Source organism: Lygodium microphyllum, chromosome 21 (assembly GCF_053477565.2).
Source record: "Lygodium microphyllum isolate KBCC chromosome 21, Lygodium_microphyllum_v1.1.10, whole genome shotgun sequence".
Lineage (NCBI taxonomy): Eukaryota > Viridiplantae > Streptophyta > Polypodiopsida > Schizaeales > Lygodiaceae > Lygodium > Lygodium microphyllum.
Window position 1 is genome coordinate 99,662,065 of NC_141155.1, and position 23,295 is coordinate 99,685,359.

The 23,295-nt window shown below is 37.7% G+C and overlaps 1 protein-coding gene across 4 annotated transcripts in view; it reads right to left on the reverse strand.

Annotated features, from left to right (window-relative positions):
* Positions 1–12,113: 12,113 nt before the first annotated feature.
* The window catches only part of LOC148018351 (pentatricopeptide repeat-containing protein At4g18975, chloroplastic-like), a 69,447-nt gene continuing 58,265 nt past the window's right edge, over positions 12,114–23,295 (reverse strand). The window contains exons 3-10 of one of the 4 annotated variants that reach the window (XR_015687766.1): positions 17,051–17,156; positions 16,806–16,934; positions 16,542–16,685; positions 16,210–16,422; positions 12,931–13,132; positions 12,628–12,827; positions 12,464–12,536; positions 12,115–12,362 (exon numbers count right to left, since the gene is read on the reverse strand). Coding sequence is in view for 1 of the 4 variants with exons in the window: in XM_087662239.1 (XP_087518365.1) it covers positions 12,757–12,827; positions 12,931–13,132; positions 16,210–16,422; positions 16,542–16,685; positions 16,806–16,934; positions 17,051–17,156 (865 nt within the window). In the remaining 3 variants the exon portion in view is untranslated. Of the gene's footprint in view, positions 12,828–12,930; positions 13,133–16,209; positions 16,423–16,541; positions 16,686–16,805; positions 16,935–17,050; positions 17,157–23,295 lie in introns of all 4 variants that reach the window. The other 3 variants (XR_015687765.1, XR_015687764.1, XM_087662239.1) reach the window with 3 other exon arrangements.

Here is a 23,295-nt window from a genome sequence, read left to right on the forward strand (position 1 = left end):
TGTGGACATGAAAGGAGAAACCACCCCCCCTTTCCACACACCCCCTCCCCCACTTTCTCTCATGACATTTGGAAAGTCCTATCGCACATAAACAATCCAATTCATGTAAGGCCATCTTTTCAAAGATGATATGGATGTTGTGTTCTTTGAATGGTGTTTGACATAAGAAGGCCACGATGACAGTTAAAGTAATTGGGTAGGGCCAAGGAAAACTATGGAGGTAGAGCAATCACCAATTCAACATCCATGTCATTCTAAATTGGTGGATAAATACTAAGTGATATCTTTTTTGCATGTACATTTATTGAGACATAGAAAGAGGTTTTATAGTTCTAGATGTTAGTTCATTAGTGTTGCTAAATTAGAGAGAGAGAGAGGCTAAATCCCTTTATGAAAAGAAAAGAAGAGATTCTATAAACTATATCTACACTCTATATTAACCATGCACATGCTTTGGAGGTTTCCATACGTCATAAGTTGAGCTAAAGTAATCCATAATCAAGCCCTTATATGATACGCTTTAGCTTATCACTTGTTTGCACTTAAATTGAGTTTTGTTCATCTTTACTATATTATTGAGCTTAGTTCATCTAGGATAAGTTGATGTTTACTATGATAAATTCACCTTTACTATGTTATTGAGTCTAGTTCATCTAAAATTTACTTCATAGAATGTATATATGACTTATATTTTGTGTACTTAGAAATCTTTGTGATAGCAACACCCCTGTGTTAGCCAATGAAATCATCATTGTCATCGTTACAAGACATGCAACTAGCTACACTTTATTCTTGAAGATGAACTCTTGCTGGAAGAAATTGTCAACTCACTAAAGGGAAACAATCATGCCATTCTTTCTTTTGACCATACATTTATTATGACTCTCTCTAATTGTTACAATTGTTTCCTTGTTTGTCTCTTTCACTTGGGGGCCATTGAACTCAACCTCTATTTAAACATTCATCAATAAATCACTAGTTGATGACTTTAATCAACATGCATGAGAATCATATGTATACAAACAATCATTGCACACCAAATCATCTAAAACAGATCTAGTATGGATCACATGTGGTAATCACCCAAACATTTCAATAAGCATTGATGCAAATCCTTGCCAAAAACCCCAAGTGTTAGCACTTTGTCTACTTGGAAGAGCGGACCAAGCTCCTTGCCAAATCCCCCAAACGATGTATGTTAGTATTACCATATCTGAGCTTTGTCAACTTGGAAGAGCCCTTGTTGGATCAAACTCCCTGCCAAATCCCCTAAGCATTGGTGCTTGGGGCAACATATAGACCTAGAATGGCACTAGCCACATTAGAGAAAGAAACTTACCGGGTGAAGTAGAAGAGGTAGGACCAAGGACTAGAATCCTATGAACTACAAAGCAGCAACACAAATACCATTAATCAAGAAAAAGAGAAGGAAATAGACCAACATTTCTGCTCTACAAGGGAGACCCTGCATGCTTAGCCTTTTGCAATGAAGAATTGAAAATCAAATACACATAGCTTTAGTGTAAGAGGTCATACTTTTTTTAAAAAAAGAATGTAGATTGTGAATCTTCCTAATTTTATGTTGTAACATCTATGTCGAGGGTTTCCATAGAAGAAAGGCACCCAATTCCAAGCTAACTGAAATGAGGGATATTGCCTAAGAGATCATGAGCCACCATCAAGAGACGATGGTGACGTCCCTCCATCAAGAGACAAGAACTCTATAGCTCACACTCATGAAGATGAACCATTGCAATGGTCATGGTCCTTGATCACGTCAAAGTGAGGTCATCTAAGTGCCAATTGGATGATTGTTTTCTTTTATTACCCTTTGTTTTTTTTTTGTTTTGGGGACATGCATGATTGTGTTATTTGTCTGCCTAGAAGATTCTCATCGCACCAAATCCCCCAAGTGCCAGTAAATAGTAGGTCAACTGTGTCAACATATTTGAGCTTTGTCTACTTGGAAGAGCCCTGATCGGATCAAACTCCCTGTTAAGCTTAAGCTTTGGTGGCAGCTGTCAACTTTGCCATTGGGAGGGCATGTTCCTATAATTGTGCATGAACACACACACACACACATCAATATTTTTCTCACACATGCTAGATTGAGGAATAGAATCAAACAAGATAGCCCATTACAAAACTCTTTTGAGCCTTAGTTCTATTTTAAAAGAAGAAAGATGGTACCCTTCATCTTTGCATAGACTACTATAGTCTAAACCAAGTGATAGTCAAAAAAAATATCTAATTTTTAGGATCAACGAGCTTCTTAATAGGCTTCAAGGAGTAAAGATCTTCTCAAAAATTGACCTAAGATCGGGCTACTACCAAAATAGAACCAAGGAGGAAAAGATTGCCTTTGACACAAGATATGGGCATCATGAATTGACTATAATGTCTTTTGGGTTGACTAATACCCCATCTACTTTCAATAGGTTGGTGCAATATATTTTCAAACCTTACCTTGATGAGTTTGTTTTAGTCTTCTTCGATGATATCTTAACTTACTCCAAAGAAGAAGTAAATCATGGGGCACAACTCAAAATTGTATTAGAGACCTTAAGAACACACGAGCTCTATGGAAAAAAGAGCAAGTACACATTCTTTAAAAGGAAAATAGAATACCTTGGATTTATAGTATCTGAGAAGGGAATCGCAGTGGATCTAGCCAAAGTCAAGAAGACACAAGAACGGCTACCTCCAAATTTGGTCAAGGAAGTACAAAGCTTCCTAGACTTAACTGGATGGTACAAGGTGTTTATCAAGAACTATGCCTTGATAGCCACACCTCCTCTTACTAATCTACTCAAGAAGCAAGTTTCTATTATATGGACTCCAATTGAGCAATCCATTTTTGAGAAACTCAAACAAAGCATGGTGACAACTCTTATCTTAAAGCTTCTAGGCCTACATCAAGAATTTAAGGTCGTGATAGATGTAAGCTCTCTTACATTAGGTTATGTACTCGTGCAAAAGGAGCATCCCATCACCCATTCCTCATGGAAGTTGAAGAGTCATGAACGGAACTATGCTACTCATGACTTAGGAGTTGTTAGTCATAATCCATGCTCTCAAGCTATGGAGACATTATCTGCATGGTAAGAAATTCACCTTAGTTATAAATCATAAAAATCTCAAATGGATATTTATCTAGCAAGATCTAAACATGAGGCAATGAAGGTGGATTGAAGTCTTACAAGAATATGATTTTGAAATAAAATATAGGCCAGCAAAGAACATGTAGTTGTGGATGCTTTAAGCTACAAGGTGTTCCTTAATATTCTCATTACACAAGAATCCTCGAGTAGAATCATTAGGTGATATAATATCAATGCCAAGTAACCCCATCATTTAAATGGTAAAGAAAGAAGTTGTGAAGGATCCTAAGTATCAACAACTCAGGAAAAAAGTGCGCTTAATGGATCAAAATCCTAAATCACAACTCAAGTGCCAAGATTTCTATGTTCAGGAAGAACTTATATGCATTCCTTCTAGCCATGATCCAAAAAAGAAAATACTGTAGGAAGTGCATGATTCTTCATTTTCAGTATATCCTAGCTACAAAGACTCTCAATGTAGCAAGAAAGAGCTATCATTGGGAGAAATTAAGAGGTGATGTACTAAAGTATGTCACTAAATGCATGAGCTTTCAAAAAGTGAAAGCAACACATGTTAAAATGCGAGGTAAAATTCAACCTCTCGATATCTCTCAGATGATGTGGGAATTCATTAGTATGGATTTTATAGTAGGGTTACCCTCAATTCAATGAGGATACAACTCTAGCATGGTGATTGTAGACATACTAACAAAGGTTCTCACCTTATTCTAGTCAAGATAAACTATAAGGCTTGTGATTTTGCAAGGTTCTTTATCAAGGAAATATTTTGACTTCATGGTCTACCAAAAAGAATCGTCAGTGTGATCGAGATTCTCTCTTTTCTTCTCTTAATTAAAGCTATTAGCAAACAACTATGCTTTAGTATGGCATATCACCCACAAACTAATGGCCAAATAGAGTAAGTCAATCAAGTCATAAAGGATATTCTAAGGGCATATTGTTGCAAAGAACCTAAGAGATGGATGCAATATCTACCCCTAGTAAAATCTACCTACAATACCTCTTATCACTAAAGCATTAGGATGACTACATTCTAGGCCTTGTATAGACAAGTCTATCTTACTTTGCTCAACTTCTTTGATCTAACACGATAGATAAAACCCTCCAAGAATATGTTGGAGAAAATGGATGAGCAAGTTAAAGCCATAAGACAATATATCTAAGCTGCTAAGGATCTGTTGAGAGTGGAAAAAGACTGAATTTTTGGCTGACTTTTGTTGTTTTTGAGGTCTGAATGGTTGATTTTTAATGGATTTAGAGTGATGTATGGTCTTTAATGGAAATGTTTGAGTGTTTTGGATTATATTGATTATGTTTTGAAAGTTCATGATGATTTTTAGTGAAAATATGAAGCTCCGTGAGGTTCTGATTGGTTCTGATACCTTCTATATAGCTTCTATTTTATTCTGATTTTCTTTTGTATGAAGCATGGATTGATGATTGATGAAGGTTGAAATCTTTTGAAAGTTTATTGAATAGTTTTTTATAGTTTTGAATGTTTTTAGTATGAGTTATAAGGAGGGGGGACCCGACGACCTCAAATGCCCAAAAAAGCAGTGGAAAAGCCTTGAAGAGTTTATCTGTAGAATATAGAGTGCTTTACTCGCACACCAAATCTCACAACAATCTCAGATTTTCACTCTATCGTCTTGCTTCCAGTGTTTCCATAGGCATTATCCAAGAAAAAGAGTGGAAGAATGGGAGAGCTTCTTACCAGTTGCTTGCTTGCTCAAATCTTTGCTTCTTCTCCTTCGCTTCAGCCTTCAAAACCAATCTCTCTTAGTGGCACCGCTCTAATACCATGTCAAGAATCGTGTGGTGGGGGAACTTGCTTGAGTTGCTATGCCAAACACACACCATACACATGAGAGGAAGCTCACTCAAGAACACAAGAAGAGAGATGGATGCCAAAATGTTTTTTTATTGGTTTTTTCTTCTTCTCTCACACATAATACAATGTACACAAAGTGTAGATAAGATACAATATAAAGAAAAGTGGCCTACTAAGTCAAATAATGTATAATTGACTATACTAATTGATTGGTACTATAACTATTCCAACTGTAAGTAGATGCAACAATCTAAATATAATAAGTGTGATAAGTTAGTGGCATGTGAGAATCATAATGACCACATATATACTAAGTGTAGACATGCAGATCCATCTAGTTAGACATTCCATCATCAATGTCCACATGTGTTAAGCTTGCCATCTCAAGATAAAGCCCACACATATGGCCTACAATCAAAACCTCCTCAGCTCCAAAAATTAGCTTCTGGCTTGAAGAGTCAAGTGTATCTCTTCCAAACAAGCCAAGTTTTTTTCATAATCACTAATATGGTCTACAAAAAACTATCTACACCCATGAGCATCCAACTCATCATTCCTCTCATCCACTAAATATCCCTTTATCGAAATATCATCCAAGAAGGACATAGTAAGCTCTACAAAATAAAATCCCTAAGCATCTTGTTCATAGCATTCATCATGTGTATAACTTAGTTTGTTACACCTTATGGAAGAGTACACATCCATATTAATCATAAGTGTATCTTCATTGTCATGATAACTTTGCTTTCAATAGCTAGATGAAATTGATCATAACCAAAGTATAAGTCACCCAAAGAATAAATTGCTCTACCTATAAATGCCTCTATAAATTCCTCTGCTATAAGATCTACACCCACATTTCTTATTGTCACTTTATTGATATGTTGCATATCTTGAATGAACATCAACACTTCATTTTTATTGGATACTATAAACTAGCAAAATAAGAGTATAATGCTAAAGATGGTTCCAACATCTTTATGCATATATTTCCATTCAAGGGTTCCATCAATTTAGGCAAATGAGCTCTAGGTACCAAAATGGGACTTAGATTCCATGGCACATGTGGCACTATGAAAATCACCATTGAAGACACTATATTTAAGTCCACATAGTCTATTTTAGTCAACTCAAATGCAAATGCTTTCCCATATTTAGCTAACATTTGTATGAAACATTCCCTTTCAACAAGAAAAGAAAAAAAGAAATAATGATCTATGAGATAGTATACCCTTGTTTTTTATCCACAAAGAAAAATTATTTTTAATCTCCAAAAATTTTATGATATTTAATTTCAATGAAGATAATACATTTTCTATTTTATTTTTTAGAATTTTACACTAATTTGTATTCATCACATAGTAGTGACTTGTTAAACGTGTATATATGTAACACTCATTGGGTCGAGTATATAAGCAATGAATAAATGTGTTTCGTGTTTATAAATGAGCAAACTATAACTAGTCGAAGTGATTAAAAATGCAATCATTTTCATATATACCAATGGAGCACCTTTGGTACATGGGAAGATTTTTTTTTGCTATTATTAATGGATTTATTTGTGTGCTTATACCAAGATTATTTATTATTGTTGAACCTTTATATGATGGACTTAGAACAAGAAAATTATTTTTGTAGAATTAGAAATATGTTTTACATCTTAGAAATAATTAGATATGCGTTAGAAACTATTAATAAACATAAGTCATTCAAGCAAGGAAAACAAAATATGCAAAAGAATAGTCTTCATGATTTTTTAACATAAAAAGCAAAAAAAAAAAAAACAAATCATTAGATACACTCATGAGAGAGGTGCTCACTCATGCACGAGAGGAGATTGTACCCATTCTCTTCTTGTGCACTATTGTCTCAATTTTTTTATTGCTCTTTTGTATTGTCTTGATTTGTGGTTACTTGTTTATTAAAGTAAAGTGAAGGTGGATAAGATGTATGGATCATCTAGCAGTAGTGACAAACCCTATCACCTCCAAGAATCATTAACATTGGTTTTTATCTTTATTTATTCAATATTGTTTTAGCTTTTACCTATTCAATCGTATCCATATATATCTAATGCGTGTTGCACGGTAATGCTCAATGATACCTTCCATACAACATGCAATGTTTTCAATGGCCTTTTGCTTTTTTTAATGATGTGTTTAAACTCGTACTATTTTAGTTTCCTTCTCTAATCTTTTTCTACTTTAACTATCTAGTTTTTCTTTTTATTTACCTTCCTTTCTATCCTCCAAAGATGAATCTTTGATGCTTACTTGACTTAAGGTATAAAGCTTTGGAAGCTCCTCTTTCTTTTAGATGTCATTGATTTGTCCTCCCATGCTCCTATGAGTGAAAGAGATAGAACAATAGAACATGGAAGGCTCATGCTATGTACAATTATCATATCCATGGGAAAGTGATAAGGTGTTAGTTACATTGGTTTAGCCTCAAAATGTAGTTGCAAGAAATAATGAATGAAATAAGATAAGAGAGAGAAGACCCTTTGACTTAGAGCAATCACAATGTTTCTAAACTTATTGGTGATCATATTTCATACTAAAAACCATTGCATTCTCTACTTAGTCTTCTATAAAGGGCAAGCAATAAAAACACAACCTCTAGAAGTATATCTAGTGGATTGAGACCTCCAGAAGCAAGACAATAGTTCTCTCTCTGGAGTTGGAAGGTGAAGATACGAGACTATAAGTTCATAAAGCTTTCACACATAAGAATGAGCTATTCCATTCATCTTTAACTTTTATTTATAAGGTTATATAAGTGGATGAACTCAACACTTTTCTTTCGTGTCCTACCCATTACAGTGCCTGTAGGACTTCACTAGCTTGTCTATATCGGATTCAAATTAGAGTGTATAATTGTACCAAAATTAGGAGACTTAGCCACAAGTTTAGACAAAGTATACAAACTTGTATTTTAAACACAATTGATTTTACGCAAAGATTTATACAATTTACATGGGACTAAGTATGGTGCTTTATTTTACATAGGATATTATATGCATACTACAATAGATTTTAAAAGAACTATCGACGAGGTTTACTTAGTATTGCAATTGCCTACTGTTAGCAAAACTTTTTAATGCATTTGGCCTATACATACTTATTCAACAAATGGAGTTACAATTGCACATGCATTCAATATTGAGGTTATTGCTACAACATCAAGTTCTATCACAAGAGCTCCATTAAATCTCCCTACTTTGAAAGAAATTAATGATTGATGGTTGTGCTTACAATGAGGATATGTAAGTTGAAACCCCAATGATTTTCTTAGTCTTCAAATCTTTGAAAGATATTGAAGATCAACAGGTGTACTTGTTATATATCAAGGGAGCTTTAATGGAGCTCTTGTGATAGAGCTTGATGCAACAACAACAACCTCAATACATTTCTTAATTGTGAGGAAGTGTTAGTAGAGTTCTTTTGGTGTAGCTTGATGTAGTATTAATGATGTTTGACAAAGTGCACCTCGATAGCAGTCCTTTCACTTTTCATTCCGCATCATTTGATGATGGGTGCATTGATATAAGAGAGGGATTTCCTTGATCAAGAGATGGGAGGTATTAATGATTAAACTCAACATTTTAGGAAAAAGAAAGAAACCTTAAATAAGACGGGGGGCGGGGGGGGGGGGGGGGGGGGGGGGGGGGGGGGGGAAAGGTGCAATGTTAAAAATCTAGAGACAATTGAAATCATGAGCTCAAATAACATACTATTAGGCAATAAAAACTCCTTAATGTTGATAACTATGAGAATTTGGCATACACAGAAAATTGTCCTATAGAACTTGGCCCATACTTTTGGTCAAGAAGACGGTCATTTTAGCTTGTATAATGAAAATTTGTTTTATGAAAGATTTGCATTTAGAATTGTGTCTGGGCCGTTGAAGCATAACTACACTCATTGTCTTTTCTTGGTACTGAGTGGCATAGATATCTTGCTTTATTAGTACATATCTTACTTTATGAATACATGAAAATATTCTTTTTTGTCCATGTGAATCAAGGCCTTCAATGAACACCATCTCTACCTAAAATAAGTTTATGGGGCAAGGCATGATAAGTTGTTACAATATCTTCTTGTTCAAGGTGGTGTAATTAAGTATATCCCCAATATATAGTTAGTAGATGCTGACACATTTTCCTCCCAAAAGCCCCTAGAGCTAGCAATTGTACATAGGCAAGTTGTACGATTGAAATTAGAATGGGCCAAAAATAGGGAATGGACTAATAGGGTATGAGCTAAACCACATAATGGTAGAGAGAGTTAGTCAATTTGTTGGTGTGCTTTTCATAAGATTAAGAAGTTGTTATCATGGGTAGACCAATACGGTAAATATTTTAAGGGTAAAATTATTGATCAAACATTTAACCTATTCTTGTATGTGTGTGTGTGTGTGTGTGTGTGTGTGTGTGTGAGGAAACGATATGATATTTAATGTTTACAAAAGGCCAAAATAACCTATGAGACCAATGAGTTACAACCATCTATGTGATGACACAACTATTTGGAACGAAATGAATAGTAGAAGAAAGTTATAAGCTATAAGCTAATGATAAAAGAAAGAAACCCTAGCTAATAAAGTCCATACCTAATGTACAAAATCTTAGACTAGGAGTATCACGAAGGTGTGTAAGGTCTAGCTCTAGTCCAAGAAATGATCTCATGTATCTGCATATGCATGTGCCATTGACATCTATGTCAAAGTCTAGGATGTCTAGATCGACCAAGCTAGAAGGCTCGAACAATCAATGTCCCTCCTATAAATATAGATTGTGGTAGTGTCAAGGTCCCCTCAATGACCCTCCCATGTGTAGACTAAGAGTGGGACTGCTTTGGGGTCTCTTGAATCTCCCTAGTAAAGAAATCTATAAGCTGCCTCTAGATAGGCCCTCAGTGTCCTAGGGTTGTACTCTTGAGGAGCGCCTCTCTAAGCCATCCTATCTTAAGGAGGAAGAGGCCAAGGTATCACTCATCAATTAATCCATGACTCTTAGTAGTGCCCAAACCCGTCTTTGAACATACAATGAAAAGGGTCTTAAATCTCACAATGGCAAATGTAATGCTCCTTTGTCTCTAGCTCTAGCCAATATATCTAACAAATCTAGACATCTAGTGGTACGGATCTATATCTGCTAGTCTCAATCTCTAATTGATGTGAGGAGGTGCACAGTTGGCCAATAACACATTGAATCCCATGTGAAAGATGGGCATCCATGTATCTCAAGCAAAATCTCTTAGCAACTCAAAGTAAGGATGGCACCATCAAGGGAGTACTAAAAAAGGGGTAGTCTATCCGTGTTAAAGCCATGCAACTCAAACCAAGCTGACATCTATGCAAACTGACATGAGGCATCCCCCTCTAGGCTCTCTTGTCGGGAGGACTCAAGAGCCAGCAGTCATGCGGATCTATGTCAAAGTAGATCGCATAAGTCATGTATCTATGCATTGATTGGCTAATGGCCTCTACTACAATCGATGTAGTCTCTCATGCGAATTGAGGCCTTACATCTGATCATCCTAGAGATCATGGAAACAAAGGGTCTCTCCATCAATCTCCATCCATCATAAGTGCAACCTAAACAGCTGTGGTGATCAAGGCTTGGCCCCCATATTTGCACTCCAAAGGGTAATGTGGATGTGACAAGCGTATCAAAGAGGCACAACTTAGTGCAGTCCTAGAACAGTACCTATAAGAACATCCTCTCCAAAACCTAGTGTTGCGTGAGTCCTCATGTCAATCTGGTGTATGCTGCCTCTCTCATAGAGAAAGTGGGGCATGTAAATAAGACCCCCACATGTATAAGAATCCACATACTCCATCTCCTCCTGCCCATAGGTGAACTTAGGTGTTGATCTCTTAGCCCACTATGGTGTGATATTAAACACCATGACCTTGGTTTTACCAAGATTCAGTGAAAGCCCACAGTCCAATGCACAGGGGTGTAATGCATCCAAACATCTTTGTAGTCCCAATGGAGAATCAGCTATCAATTACAATGTCATATGTATATAGTAAGAGGGGTTAAGTACCATCTAGTGGAGCCCCTCTATCTCCTCCTTGAAAGATAGCGTCATAGATCCAATCAATGTATAGGCCATATGGTATCGGAGAAAGGAAATGCCCTTGCTTCACCCCCACAGTGGAGTAAATGGGCGCTGAAAGGCCTTCACATGACCATACTCTGCCAACGACCTTCTCATATAGTGCCAAAATCCCCCAAATACGTTTTTTAGGCACTCCCATATCATATAGTCTGTGCAGCAGCCTGCCTCTCAACAATGTATCAAAGGCTTTGCAGAAATCCACAAAGCAACATTAGATCCATCAGCCATGAGCTCTGCCCTCCTCAATAATGCTTTGAGTGTTGAGATGTGATTCAATGTAAAAGAGCCTCTCCGAAACCATGTGTATCCCTGTGCTCTGAGGCCCCATCTCTCTACCCAACTACTCAGCTCATGCTTAAGAATGGAGGCATATAGCTTGGTAAATATGTGTGGGGATAACATGTGAAGGCACCTAATAGGGGGTATCTAACTAAGCCATTGAATATGGCTAGTCCATGTGTTGAGGCCATCAACACAAGATACCTCCCATACTCCGTGAATTCCCACATGCCCTGTGAGGTCCTCTCCATCTATAGCTCTGACACATCCTTCTCCTGTAACATCTCGTCAAATGCATCAAAGGAAGACATCTGATGGCAGGCTGTTAGATTGACATCCCCCTCCATCCAAAACTCCCATATATCCTCAAAGCTATGTATGGTGATTGCCCACCCTACACTCTCAACCACGTATACTTGGCCTACTCAAGAAAGAGAGTAGTCCCACAACTTTTGTTATTACTCAAGTTAGTTGCGTAAGCTAAAAATGTATCCAGAAGACAGGAAACTTTGGGTTTCACACCATCATCCAGATTAGTTCAGTCCTGACAGGCTCAAAGAATCACATGAGCTTGAAGGGCTCATGTCTACTGATTAACAAGTTCCTGAAGAACTAAAAGCGTGCATTTCTAGAGGTGCTTAAAGTAAGAGAGCTGCAGTGGGGTCTGGCTAGGTTTAATTTTCCTTTTTAGTTTATAGCAGCTCAGGAGTTATTCATTTTAAAAGAAGATTGTTCCTTCTATTTAGCTTCTGTTCTCAAGCCAGACACATCATAATGCATCTAACAATGAATGATTGCTGTGTTCTTCAGAATGACTAATGAGCTAGCTACACAGGTTTCAGTCTTGGGTGCACCTGTTAGCACATGGACCTGCAAAATGTGTTACTGCAAACCTGGCCAACTGAGAACCTCAAACTATAAAGTTGGGACCACTTCACTCCATGGTGGACTTTGAGCAGCAAAATAAGGAAGTTGTTGTTAGTCAGCACCAATGCAAGTCACCTGCTTGTTGAACAAGCAAAGACTATCGAAATGAATGGAATCGATCAGGAGCTCAAGGCATCAGCCACGACAAAATTGTTTTGTACATTTACAGCCTGTACCTGCTACATTTACTGTGGACCTGCTATTTAAATCTTGGCTGGATGCATGTGCTTCCCACTACATCAACAGGTCCTGTTTTATTTGCCCAAGGTTAAGCTCAAACTAGTCAAAAACTATGTCAATTTTATAGTCACGCTGAATCTGTATCAGCAGATATACTTACAAATCAAAGGAGGAGCCTCAAACAAGTTTCTTGCAAGGCCCTACAATCGGATTGCATAAATGATCCATGCCCTTCACCATATAACCTGCAGAGTGCTAGGGAACAGCAACATCACAAAATTTCCTTGTTTCATTCTGCATATCGTGCGTATGGGCTGGCAGCTTCAATTTCTGGTCTATGAACATTTTCACCAGAGCCATCTGCAGAAAATTTTAGAAAACATGACTTCATCAAAGTATTGGATTCTTTGATCATTCTTTTCAGCTGCATATGAAAGAATTAATTACATAAACTGCAGCTCACCACTACTGGGAGCTTCTATTGCCCGCCTCACTCGAACCCTGATGTTTTTTCCTTTGAAGTTGTAGTACTTCCATCTGGGAGGGTACTTCTTACTGATCTCCTCTTGCTTTTCTGGCATGCCTAAGAATGTATATGCTTCGATAATCAGACGCAGTGTGTCTGGATCTGGCCTCACATTTAACGTCTCCATCTGATCAAAGACCTTTCACATAAAATATATAAATTTATTAAGTTGGACAAATGTCCTAAAGCATGGAAGTCTGAAATTACCCCTTTTCAACTTAAAAATGACAGCAATGAATGCAGTGGGTACACAATCATGAGAAAACAGATTTATTCACCCACCAAACAAATAAGTGTTTTCAGTTCATGTCGCTGAAAATAACCATGCAAACAAAGTGAATTTTGCAGACTAAAAATACCATTGGCTTCAAGGTTTTGGTTTTTTTTCTCTTTAGGAAAATCTGTAACTGCGTGATCCTTTGCCAAAGCAGACATAACAAAGATTGCATCTCTCCATGTCACTAGGCCAGAGGAGGCATGTGTCACAAAGTCTGGAGTAGATGAAATGACTCAAGATGACTACATGATCCTGGTGATCAAGAGGCAGCACCTATGGAAGGAGAATGGTATATGGAGGGAATGAAGACACAATAATCTGGGCAAGGAGATGCTGAAGAGACTCCTGGTGAAGATGAATAGTAAAGGGAGAAATTTTCAATCCTTCATAGCTGTAGGTGATGACAAAGATGAAGAAGAATGACCTCTAGAGGCAAGTAGCAAAAACACAAGTGTATGCTGATGGAATGAACAGGTAGCAGCAAAATGCAGTTGTCTACTATCAGATATGACCTCCAAAAAGTAAGGCAGCTGCTGTAGCTGATGTGTCACTGACTTTAGCTGCATAAAACATAAATCCAACCCGGTGGAGAAGCTGGTGACTGCCTAGAAGGCTGGAAAACCTGTTATTGCTGGGAATGGTTGCCAGTATGCAGGACCCAATAACCAGTAAAACACAGAGGTACCCTGCTGTAAATGAGGTTGTGGACAGCTGCAATAACCCGGTGACTGCTGAATATGGTCCTAACATACACAATGCAGAAGGTAGCTAACGGGAGATGATGATGACAGTTGCAATGATAACCAAGAAGGCTGTTGTACACGGGTCACAGCCTGCTCTAGGTCCAGGAACACAAAACGCAGCTGCTGGAGAAGATATGGACCTCCGAATGCAATGCACTAGTGGGAAACAGATCACCAAACACGGGCAGCTGGTGGACGACAGCCAAGCAGAGATGGCAGCAGCTCTAGGATGCTCCAAATAGGGCAGCAGCAACCTTTTTGTGATTGCATCCACTAGGCATCAGTAGGAGGAGGGCAGCAGCACTCCGAGAAGAGGGAGAAAGGCTGGAAGAATGACTTGAAGTGGCCGTGGTCTGAGGGCAACAGTGGGATGCCCACAACATGCCCTTTTATAGGGGACTTTTGGGCATTTGTCCTACTCTGCAAATAGAAGCCTTTTCAATATCAATAAGCCTTTTTGAGGGTGAATTAAGGTGCAAAAAAAGGTGTAAATGCATGGCAATTAAGTGTTAATGCTAGCCTTGGTTTTGTGGCTCACACGCACTAGACTCCAAGGGCAATGAAGGCTGATGGCAAGGAGAGATATGATGGCCACGGCAATCTGGCAAGGAAAGTTATGCAGTGTGGGATAAGAAGTGACCTGCCCATAATCCCCTTTTAATAGAACTTTTTGAGCTACTTGTCCTGCCAAAAATTAGCTTTTTGTAAACAATTTTCAAATTTGTAATTCTTTTTTATGCTATACGAGAGCTAATGATTTGGCCACTTAAATGTGGCTTAATGTGAGGTATTTTAGCATAGCCATCATCAACCAGAGCTAGAAAATACATATAAACAGACCCGTGGATACATGCAAGATAGAATGCTACATACATGTGACTTACTCTACTATGTAATGAGCCCATCATTTCAGGACCAATATCAAGAACAAACTCTACTCTGGCTCATAGAGTACAAATAAACACTTGCATGCATTGAATAAATATGATTTAATCCATACCTTTTTTAAAACCTCCATATTACATAAATAAAAAACTAGTAGGTTTCTTATTGAGAACTTCTGGTGCTAACATATTTTGCCTTCGGAAAGTTAAGTTTCTTTTCCTTCTATTTAAGAAACAGTCCACACTTGGTTGCAAGGAAGTAAGTTGCAAGTTCAAGCATGTACTCCAAATATGATTGTTGGTTATTCTACAAGAACTGGTTGTGTGTGTTGAAGAATAACCACGCATGTGTAATGCAAGCAGCAAGCCACTTTCATTTGCCCAATCAGTTTAGTTTTCAGTGACACTCATTGGAATCATCATTTTACTGGTAGTTATTTTTGAACCTGTATGAAGTCTCCTTGATCACAAGGTGACCTTAAATTCTATTCCAAGTCAATTCATTGTATTCCAAGCCAATTCATTGCACAAATTGGGTCCTAACTTAGCCTCAACCACACACAAACTCACTCTGTCTAATTTGACCTTCACCTAAAGATTCTCATTGCTATTCAGTTCTAGCTCAATTCCATCGTTTTGGCTTACTTGCACCTCAAGTCTTGGCTCAAACCACTTAACACAAGAACTCCGTCTAGCTAATTTAACCCCAGAGCTTGAGGTTCTGATTCTTCTGCATCTCCAGTTCAATCATATCCAAACCCAAGCTCTGGCCTCATGATAGCTCAATACAGGATCAAGTGTAAGCCATCCACTCTGATTTTAATTCAAGAATTCATTTTATCTTACTACATTTGAGCTTGGGTATCAACTCCACTTCCTATTTAAGCTTAATCACTTGAGTCACAGATTGATAATCTACGTACTAAAAGAGCTGGTGACAGTTAAAGCTTCTATACCAGTGAACTATGACAAAGACGTTCTGCAAAGAAATCGGATCCCCAAACTTGGATTTGGACTGCATTTATGCATGTATGTGTACCTTCAGGCAATGCTCAAAGTTATCAAAGACACATAGATATCACCACTTCCATTGTGACTCAATCTTCCTCTATTTTAATTCTGTATTTTCTAAAAGAAGTAACACCCCATGTCTTAATCTTAATTGTCAGATATTGAAGCATCATCCCCTCTAGAATAGTTGCAATCAAACACAACTTTCTTGACTAGAGTTTATACGTCCTTGGAGTAACATCATTAAACAAAATCCGCAACTACAGGTAATCAAGCAACAACTTTGAAAGGTGTGGATTACCTTCAAAACCTTATCTGACATCCTATTCCGTTTATATATTCTCATCATGTGTGAGAACATGCTCTTGGGTATGGACCTTGTATACAATGCTACAAGTTTTTCCCATAATTCCTCAGCATCCTCCAATCGTGTATCCATGTCATATGCCTTCAGCATAAGATCATATGTCCCAAACGTCTGACCTTGTCCTTTACTTAGCATCCACTTTGAGACCTACGTGCAGACAGTTCCCACATATTGATGGCCCTACCAAAAACCTCATTCACTGAGCATAACATAAATTAAGATGCCATCTTTTATAGCACAAATCTAACATTGGTTTCTGAAAGAACCTGGATAATCCTTTGCCATTGCTCCTGTTGCTTCAGTCTTTCCAAAGCTTTTCTCACAGTTAAAACAGGAAATTCAAGCTCAAATGCAACCCATTCATCTAGAGCTGCATAGATTTCCTCCTTAACATTTGAAAGTGGTATAACCTGTCTCAAATGTGATGAAATCATCCTGTTGTGAATTAATCTTCCATTAAGGAAGGAATGGAAATGACAACGGCAATACATTGATATTTGAAGAGAAAAAACTGCAATCATGGCACATACAATATTAACCAAAGATTTTGCCTTGGTCCCTGAAGCAGATATGGCAGTTCGCTTATATAGATGAAAGTGCCGATTGAGCTGTACTGCAGGCTGCTTTTTTTGTTGTTTTTCTGCCTTCTTGCAAACAATCTGTGTATAGAAACATCTTGATGTAAAGAATCAATGGATCAAAAGTAGTGACAAGGCATTATGTTAACAATAATAAGCAAGTGAAAGGTTCATTAACCAACACGAGAGCCGAGTACCAGGTGAACATGTAGTCGGCGTGCAACTTCATAAGTCTGGCTCCATGGCTTTTGTCTCAATGTAGGGGGGTTGTATTGTTCTAGTTGGCGCATGAAATTCAATGATCTGAACATAGAAAATTATTAAAATCGATGAAGGCTTCAAAAGAAGAAATATAAAGAAGCACATCATTAAGTTGGGTTATAGTGCCAAGATTGGACAGCACATGAAACCAACCTTCCTTTCGTGGATGGGTGGTAATTCCTTGATTACAACTCAATTACAGCAGCAATATTTATTACAATTTTGAGAAATGAAAATTAACTTATAATCTTGGACAATGAACACCCTGTTGGCCCCAAAACTCGTGCCCCTTTTGGTATTTCTTTAACTTAATTGAAAAAAAAGTTGATGTACAATGGGATTATCCCAATCTTTTTTGGTATTCCAACACCCCTTGCTATCCAAAATGACCAGCAAGTCTTCAATCTGATTTGCCACTTGATTCGGCAATCAATTGGCCTTCACCCACTTTGATGGGGATGGAAAATACCCCAAATTCATTGATTTGCTAGTCCCTCCACTTGAATTTGAATGAAAACAGCTTCAGCCCTATTGAATCCAAGTCTTGGAGCTTCCAATTTCTAGCACACTTTCCAAGGCTGCTGCTAAATCCTAATTTCTACTTGCATATTAGGATTTACAGCAAAGAAATCTGAAATTTCTTTGCCTCTGGTGATCTCAATGTTGTAATCTTCGGAGCAAGGAAAGCAAGGAGATGAGAGAGAATGCTGAGGAGAGAGAAAATTCAGACTTTCTTTGCAAAGAACTAAAGAAAATCAATCATTTACTACTATTGCCATGTCTCAACAGTCTATAGATGTTGTCTTCTGCTGTTGATTGGTTTTCTCCTACCCCTAACTACCTCAAAAGGTCCTCCAATGGCTACAAATCAAACCAACAACATCTCCTCCCTCTCTCTTGCAAGCTGAATGCACAATGCCTCTCTCCAACCTCTAAAGGCGTTTTTCAAACTTGCATGGGCAGTTTTGAGAAGTAGCAACATTTCCAAATGGTTTTTTCAGCATTATCCACAATTAAATATTAATTTTCAGTTTTTAAATATTGAAAATTAATCTAATAATTATTTCGATGCCCAAAAAAATAATTTGACTGGCCAATAATTAAATTGGCTGGGCAACTTCCATTCCCGAGTGTCTCTACATCATCTTTGACCATCAAATTGGCATTAGATACAATTAAACGCCACTTCTCTCGTGTCACCAACTAACACTTATGGCCAAATGAATAGCCTAGACCAACAATTGGCACTGGATACCAACAAAAAGTTATGCGGTATAACTTATAGAAACTTTTGCTGTTGACATCCCGTGATTTCCTTGTGTCTCGGGCTCGTAAATTTTCTCTAATCCCAGTTACACCTCACATATGCAACATTCACTTAACCATGTGATTAAAAATTAATCCACATGTTAAGTGAGGTTTCAAAATGCATGTCCTCATGACAATCCTCCCCCTTATAATCCTTGCAATCATCCTCAATTGCATTGCCAAATACATCAAAAGAAAAATAGTGAATTGGAATTTCCACAAGGCATCATAGTTAACACAACATTGTGCACTGTTGTTTAACCATACCATATGCCTAGCACATGCTGAAAATTACCAATCAATCATAACATAACATAAAACACACAAAGAATCTTAAAAAGCATTGCCAGATTATCATGTGGCATGTCTATTTTTCATGAGCTCAACTCATCTAGCAAAACCAAACCATAGCATAGCAAAACCAAGCATAAACCATGGCTAAAACATCGATGGCATCATAATATATGCTGTTCTCCATGGAACCAAATGTAAACCATTGAAAACTGAGCATTATCTGATCATAAACTGATTACTTGTTGATCTGAGAACTCATCACAAACTGCTGCAAATGTGACCCCAAATTGATCACAGACTCATTGCAAAAACTGACAAGCAATCAATGCAAAAGTGATTCCAAAAGTGACCATAAACGGTTCTCAAGCTTATCAAAATTTAAGTTGAAACTGATCAAAATTTTTGTCTCAAAATTCAGGCAAAATTCATGCCAAATTGATCATAAGTTGATGCAAAAGTATAGTTCCAGTGCCCGGGTGAAACTCATACTCATCTGTATACATCTCACAATGACTAGTATACTAAGTAGTGACCTCATGGCAAACACACTGTCAGCACAGTACCTAGATGCATGCTGAATATATCCGAGATCCACTACATATGAGAGCTATCCATAACTGGAGGAGTAGAAGTGCTACCTCTCCCTTGAGCATCATGCAATACTCCAAACTCTTTCTCTACTGAACTTGACGGAGCCCAAAATAAAGTCAACTCTAACTGAAAGACATCTAGCTAAAGTTCCAACAACTAAGTATGGTCTATCACGTCATCCTCTTCCATCCATTTGGCACCCATTGGTAAATAATTCTGAAATTTCACCAAGATCTCGGAAACTTTTACCTTTGATCTTTCTTTCCTTATCTCCCAAAATCTGCTTGGGTACCAAAATCTCATCTAGCTCCTCAACCTCAGGCTGAATTTCAGCTAACATATCCTCTCACACATCACCATAAAAAGACCTCAACAAGCTGACATGGAAGGCATTGGGTATCCACCAATGTGGAGGTAATTTCAACCGATATGCCACATCACTGATTTTTTCAACACCTGGAAGGGCCCATAGTATCTCATACTCAACTTCGGATACAATCTTTCTTTTCCTTTTATCTTTTTCAGCCTTGCCTTTTCAAAACACAGCAATACATAATCACCTTATGCAAACTGCAAAGCACATCTATGGCGATCGGCTATCCTCTTTTGCTTCTCTTGCAATCTTTGAAGTGCATACTTTATCTTTACATGGGCTACATCCAAGTTTTCCACATAACAATTAGCCTCAAAGTTCTTATCCTTAGTTTGTAGAATAGGTGGTATCTTCTTGCCACCCTCAACCACCTCAAATGGAGCTTTGCCATGGAACTATGCACTGTGTTGTGTAAGAAAACTCAACCAAGAACAAATGATATTGTGGAATTTCCTTCCTCAGATTGACCATCTGTCTGTGAATGAAAGGATAATGAGAATTTCAGTATGGTATCCATATTCTCAAACAACCCCTTCCAAATTAAACTGGTTATCCGAGGGTCTCAATCACTAATGATCAGCTCTAGCATACCATAATACTAGAAAATGTGTTGCAAAAACAATCGTGCCATATGATCAGCCTTTATTTTCTTTCTCACCCAAATAAAATGAGCTTGTTTGCTAAACCTCCAAATGGTAGTCCATATCCCATCATTTCCTATAGGTGTCCTAGGAAGCTAAAAAATAAAGTCTATTGCAATGCTCTGCGAAGGCCTATCTGAAATAGACAAGGGCTGCAACAAAACCAGCATCTTTTGTCTATCATGCTTTACCTTCTGACATATGATGCATATCCTAACAAACTGTTCGATATCATGCCTCAAAGTTGGCAAATAAAAGAAATGCTCCACTGCCTTGACCATAGCATCAATACCTCTATGTCCTACATACGGAGAAGCATGACTTTTAATGATAACTCTCAGCCTTAACTACTTTGTGATATACAGTCGTCCATGCATGATGAGAAATCCATCTCTTAGCACAAACGGTTCATGCCTTCGGCCATTGCAAAGCTGATCATAAACATTAGAAAATTCCGAATCAACAACATATTACTCTTTCATGGCATCCAAATCAATGTGATAAACCATGCTAACAACTGAAATTTGTGACTTACATAGCAGTACATCAATCACAATATTTTTTTTACCATCAATATATACAATCTGAAAGTGAAACATAGAGAGAAAATTTATCTATTTCATATGCTTCTCTAACAACTTTGTCTATGTTAAAAAGTACCTCAAAGTTTGATGGTCTGACTGCACTGTAAAATCAGCCCCCAACAAATAATGTTTCCACGTAGACAGTGCATGAATTACAGCCAAGAGCTCTTTCTTATAAACCTACAAATTTTTTTCTACACTGTAAAGAATTCGGCTCTCATAAACCACAACTCAACATCTTGCATAAGAACAGCCCCAATGCTGTTACCACATGCATCACACTGAACTACGAATGACTTCCTTAGATTGGGCTCTTTTCCTTCAACTTTTTAAATGCTGAAATTTCCACTACTATCCATCTAAATGGCACATCCTTCTTCTGCAAAGCATGCAATGTCTATGCAATTTCAGCAAACCCGCGTATATACTTCCTGTAGTAAAAACATAACCCAAGAAGCTGCAGATCTCATGCACATTTCTCAAAGGTGGCCACGATCGTATTGCCTCAACCTTTGCAAGGTCCATGCGAATACCATCAGCCAATACAATATGCCCCAAAAAGTGGATTTCATTCAAGAAGAATTCACTTTTCTTGTCATTTATAATCAACCTATATTCACGCAGCATTGAACACAATGTCCAAGTGTCTTTTATGCTATGCCTCGTTCTTTAAATGGACAATCATGTCATCAAAGAAAGTGTCCATAAATCCTCTATATGGCGTAAAGATACAATCCATCATCTAATTAAAAATGATAGGAGCATTCATAAGTCCAAAAGGCATAACAAAAAACTCATACAATCCAAAAGATGTCCTAAAAGCTATCTTAGATGCATCTTCGGATCTAATGTATATCTGATGATATCCGCTTTTCAAATCTATATGGCTAAATATGGTTGCCCCTTGCAATCTATCCATAACATCATCGATCCGAGTAATCGAAAAGTGATTCTTTATCGTGATATTGTTCAAAGTACGATAATCAATGCACATATACCATGAATCATCCTTTTTCTACACCAAAAGCATTGGAGAGAACAAAAAGAAGATGAGTTGGGCTGAATCGACCCTTTTTTTAATAGCTCATTCACCTAACTCATAATCTCCTCCTATTGGCTTGTATTGACTCTGTAGGATGGTTTATTAAGTAGGCTACTTCTAGGGATAAGATATATACCATGATCTTCTAGCCTTTCAGGTAATAGCTACCCTGGAAGTGACTAAGAGGACCAATCAACATACATTTTCAGAAATGACATGCGATCCTTCTCTAGCTTAGACATGTTCTCAACATTCTCACTATCATCTTTATCCTTAGTAAAAACCAAGTATGTTGAAAGATGATTTTTCATTACTTTAGAAATTGCAGCTAAAAATACAACAGGGACAAATTCACCTTTCAACTTTACATCAAGTATGACTACCTTTTCCTTATGCTAATAGTGATCTTGTTTGCACAAGAATCAATCACTGCATGCATACGATAAGACCATGGCATACCAAGCAATACATCACAACCCTCAAGTGGAGCAATGAATAACTCTTCGCTGTCCATATATCCCTATATATGCAACCGAAGCTTTCCAAGGAGGGACAAATTCACCTTTCAACTTTACATCAAGTATGACTACCTTTTCCTTATGCTAATAGTGATCTTGTTTGCACAAGAATCAATCACTGCATGCATACGATAAGACCATGGCATACCAAGCAATACATCACAACCCTCAAGTGGAGCAATGAATAACTCTTCGCTGTCCATATATCCCTATATATGCAACCGAAGCTTTCCAATGAGTAGTGTGATGGGCTCTGCATGGCCTTTACATGCCATTCCAACTTCCCCCATAGGTTCCATCTCATCTTTTTTTATGCCTAGATGGACTACCATGTCAAGAGAGATAAAGTTGACTCATGCACCATTATCAAAGAAAATCAATGCATGTCGATTCCTAATTTTGCCCCATGGTCTGCACAACTTAGTAGCATCATCATTGGGCTCATCACTAACAACATCAAGGACCAATCCCACTGATGTCTTGGACTTCTTTCCTTTAGAATCTCCCTAATTTTCTAATTTTTCAACTTGCTGCCTATTGGGACAATCCCTTGCAATGTGACCCTCCTGTTCACAAATAAAACACTTATTTACAGCCATCAATTCCCTACCTTGTGCCAATGTCTTTTAGCCCTTTCTTTGTTATTTTGGCCTCTTTTCAGGTTGACTTTCAAATATGCCCCTTTTCTCAGTCTTAAACAACTTTTTATTCAGTTAATCCCCAATCTCTAGGAAGCCTAAATTCTTCCCATGCAGCAAAGCATCGGCTATAGCAAAGCACTAGCTGCAGCAAAGCATTGGTTGTAGCAATAGTCTTTATGAGCTAAGACA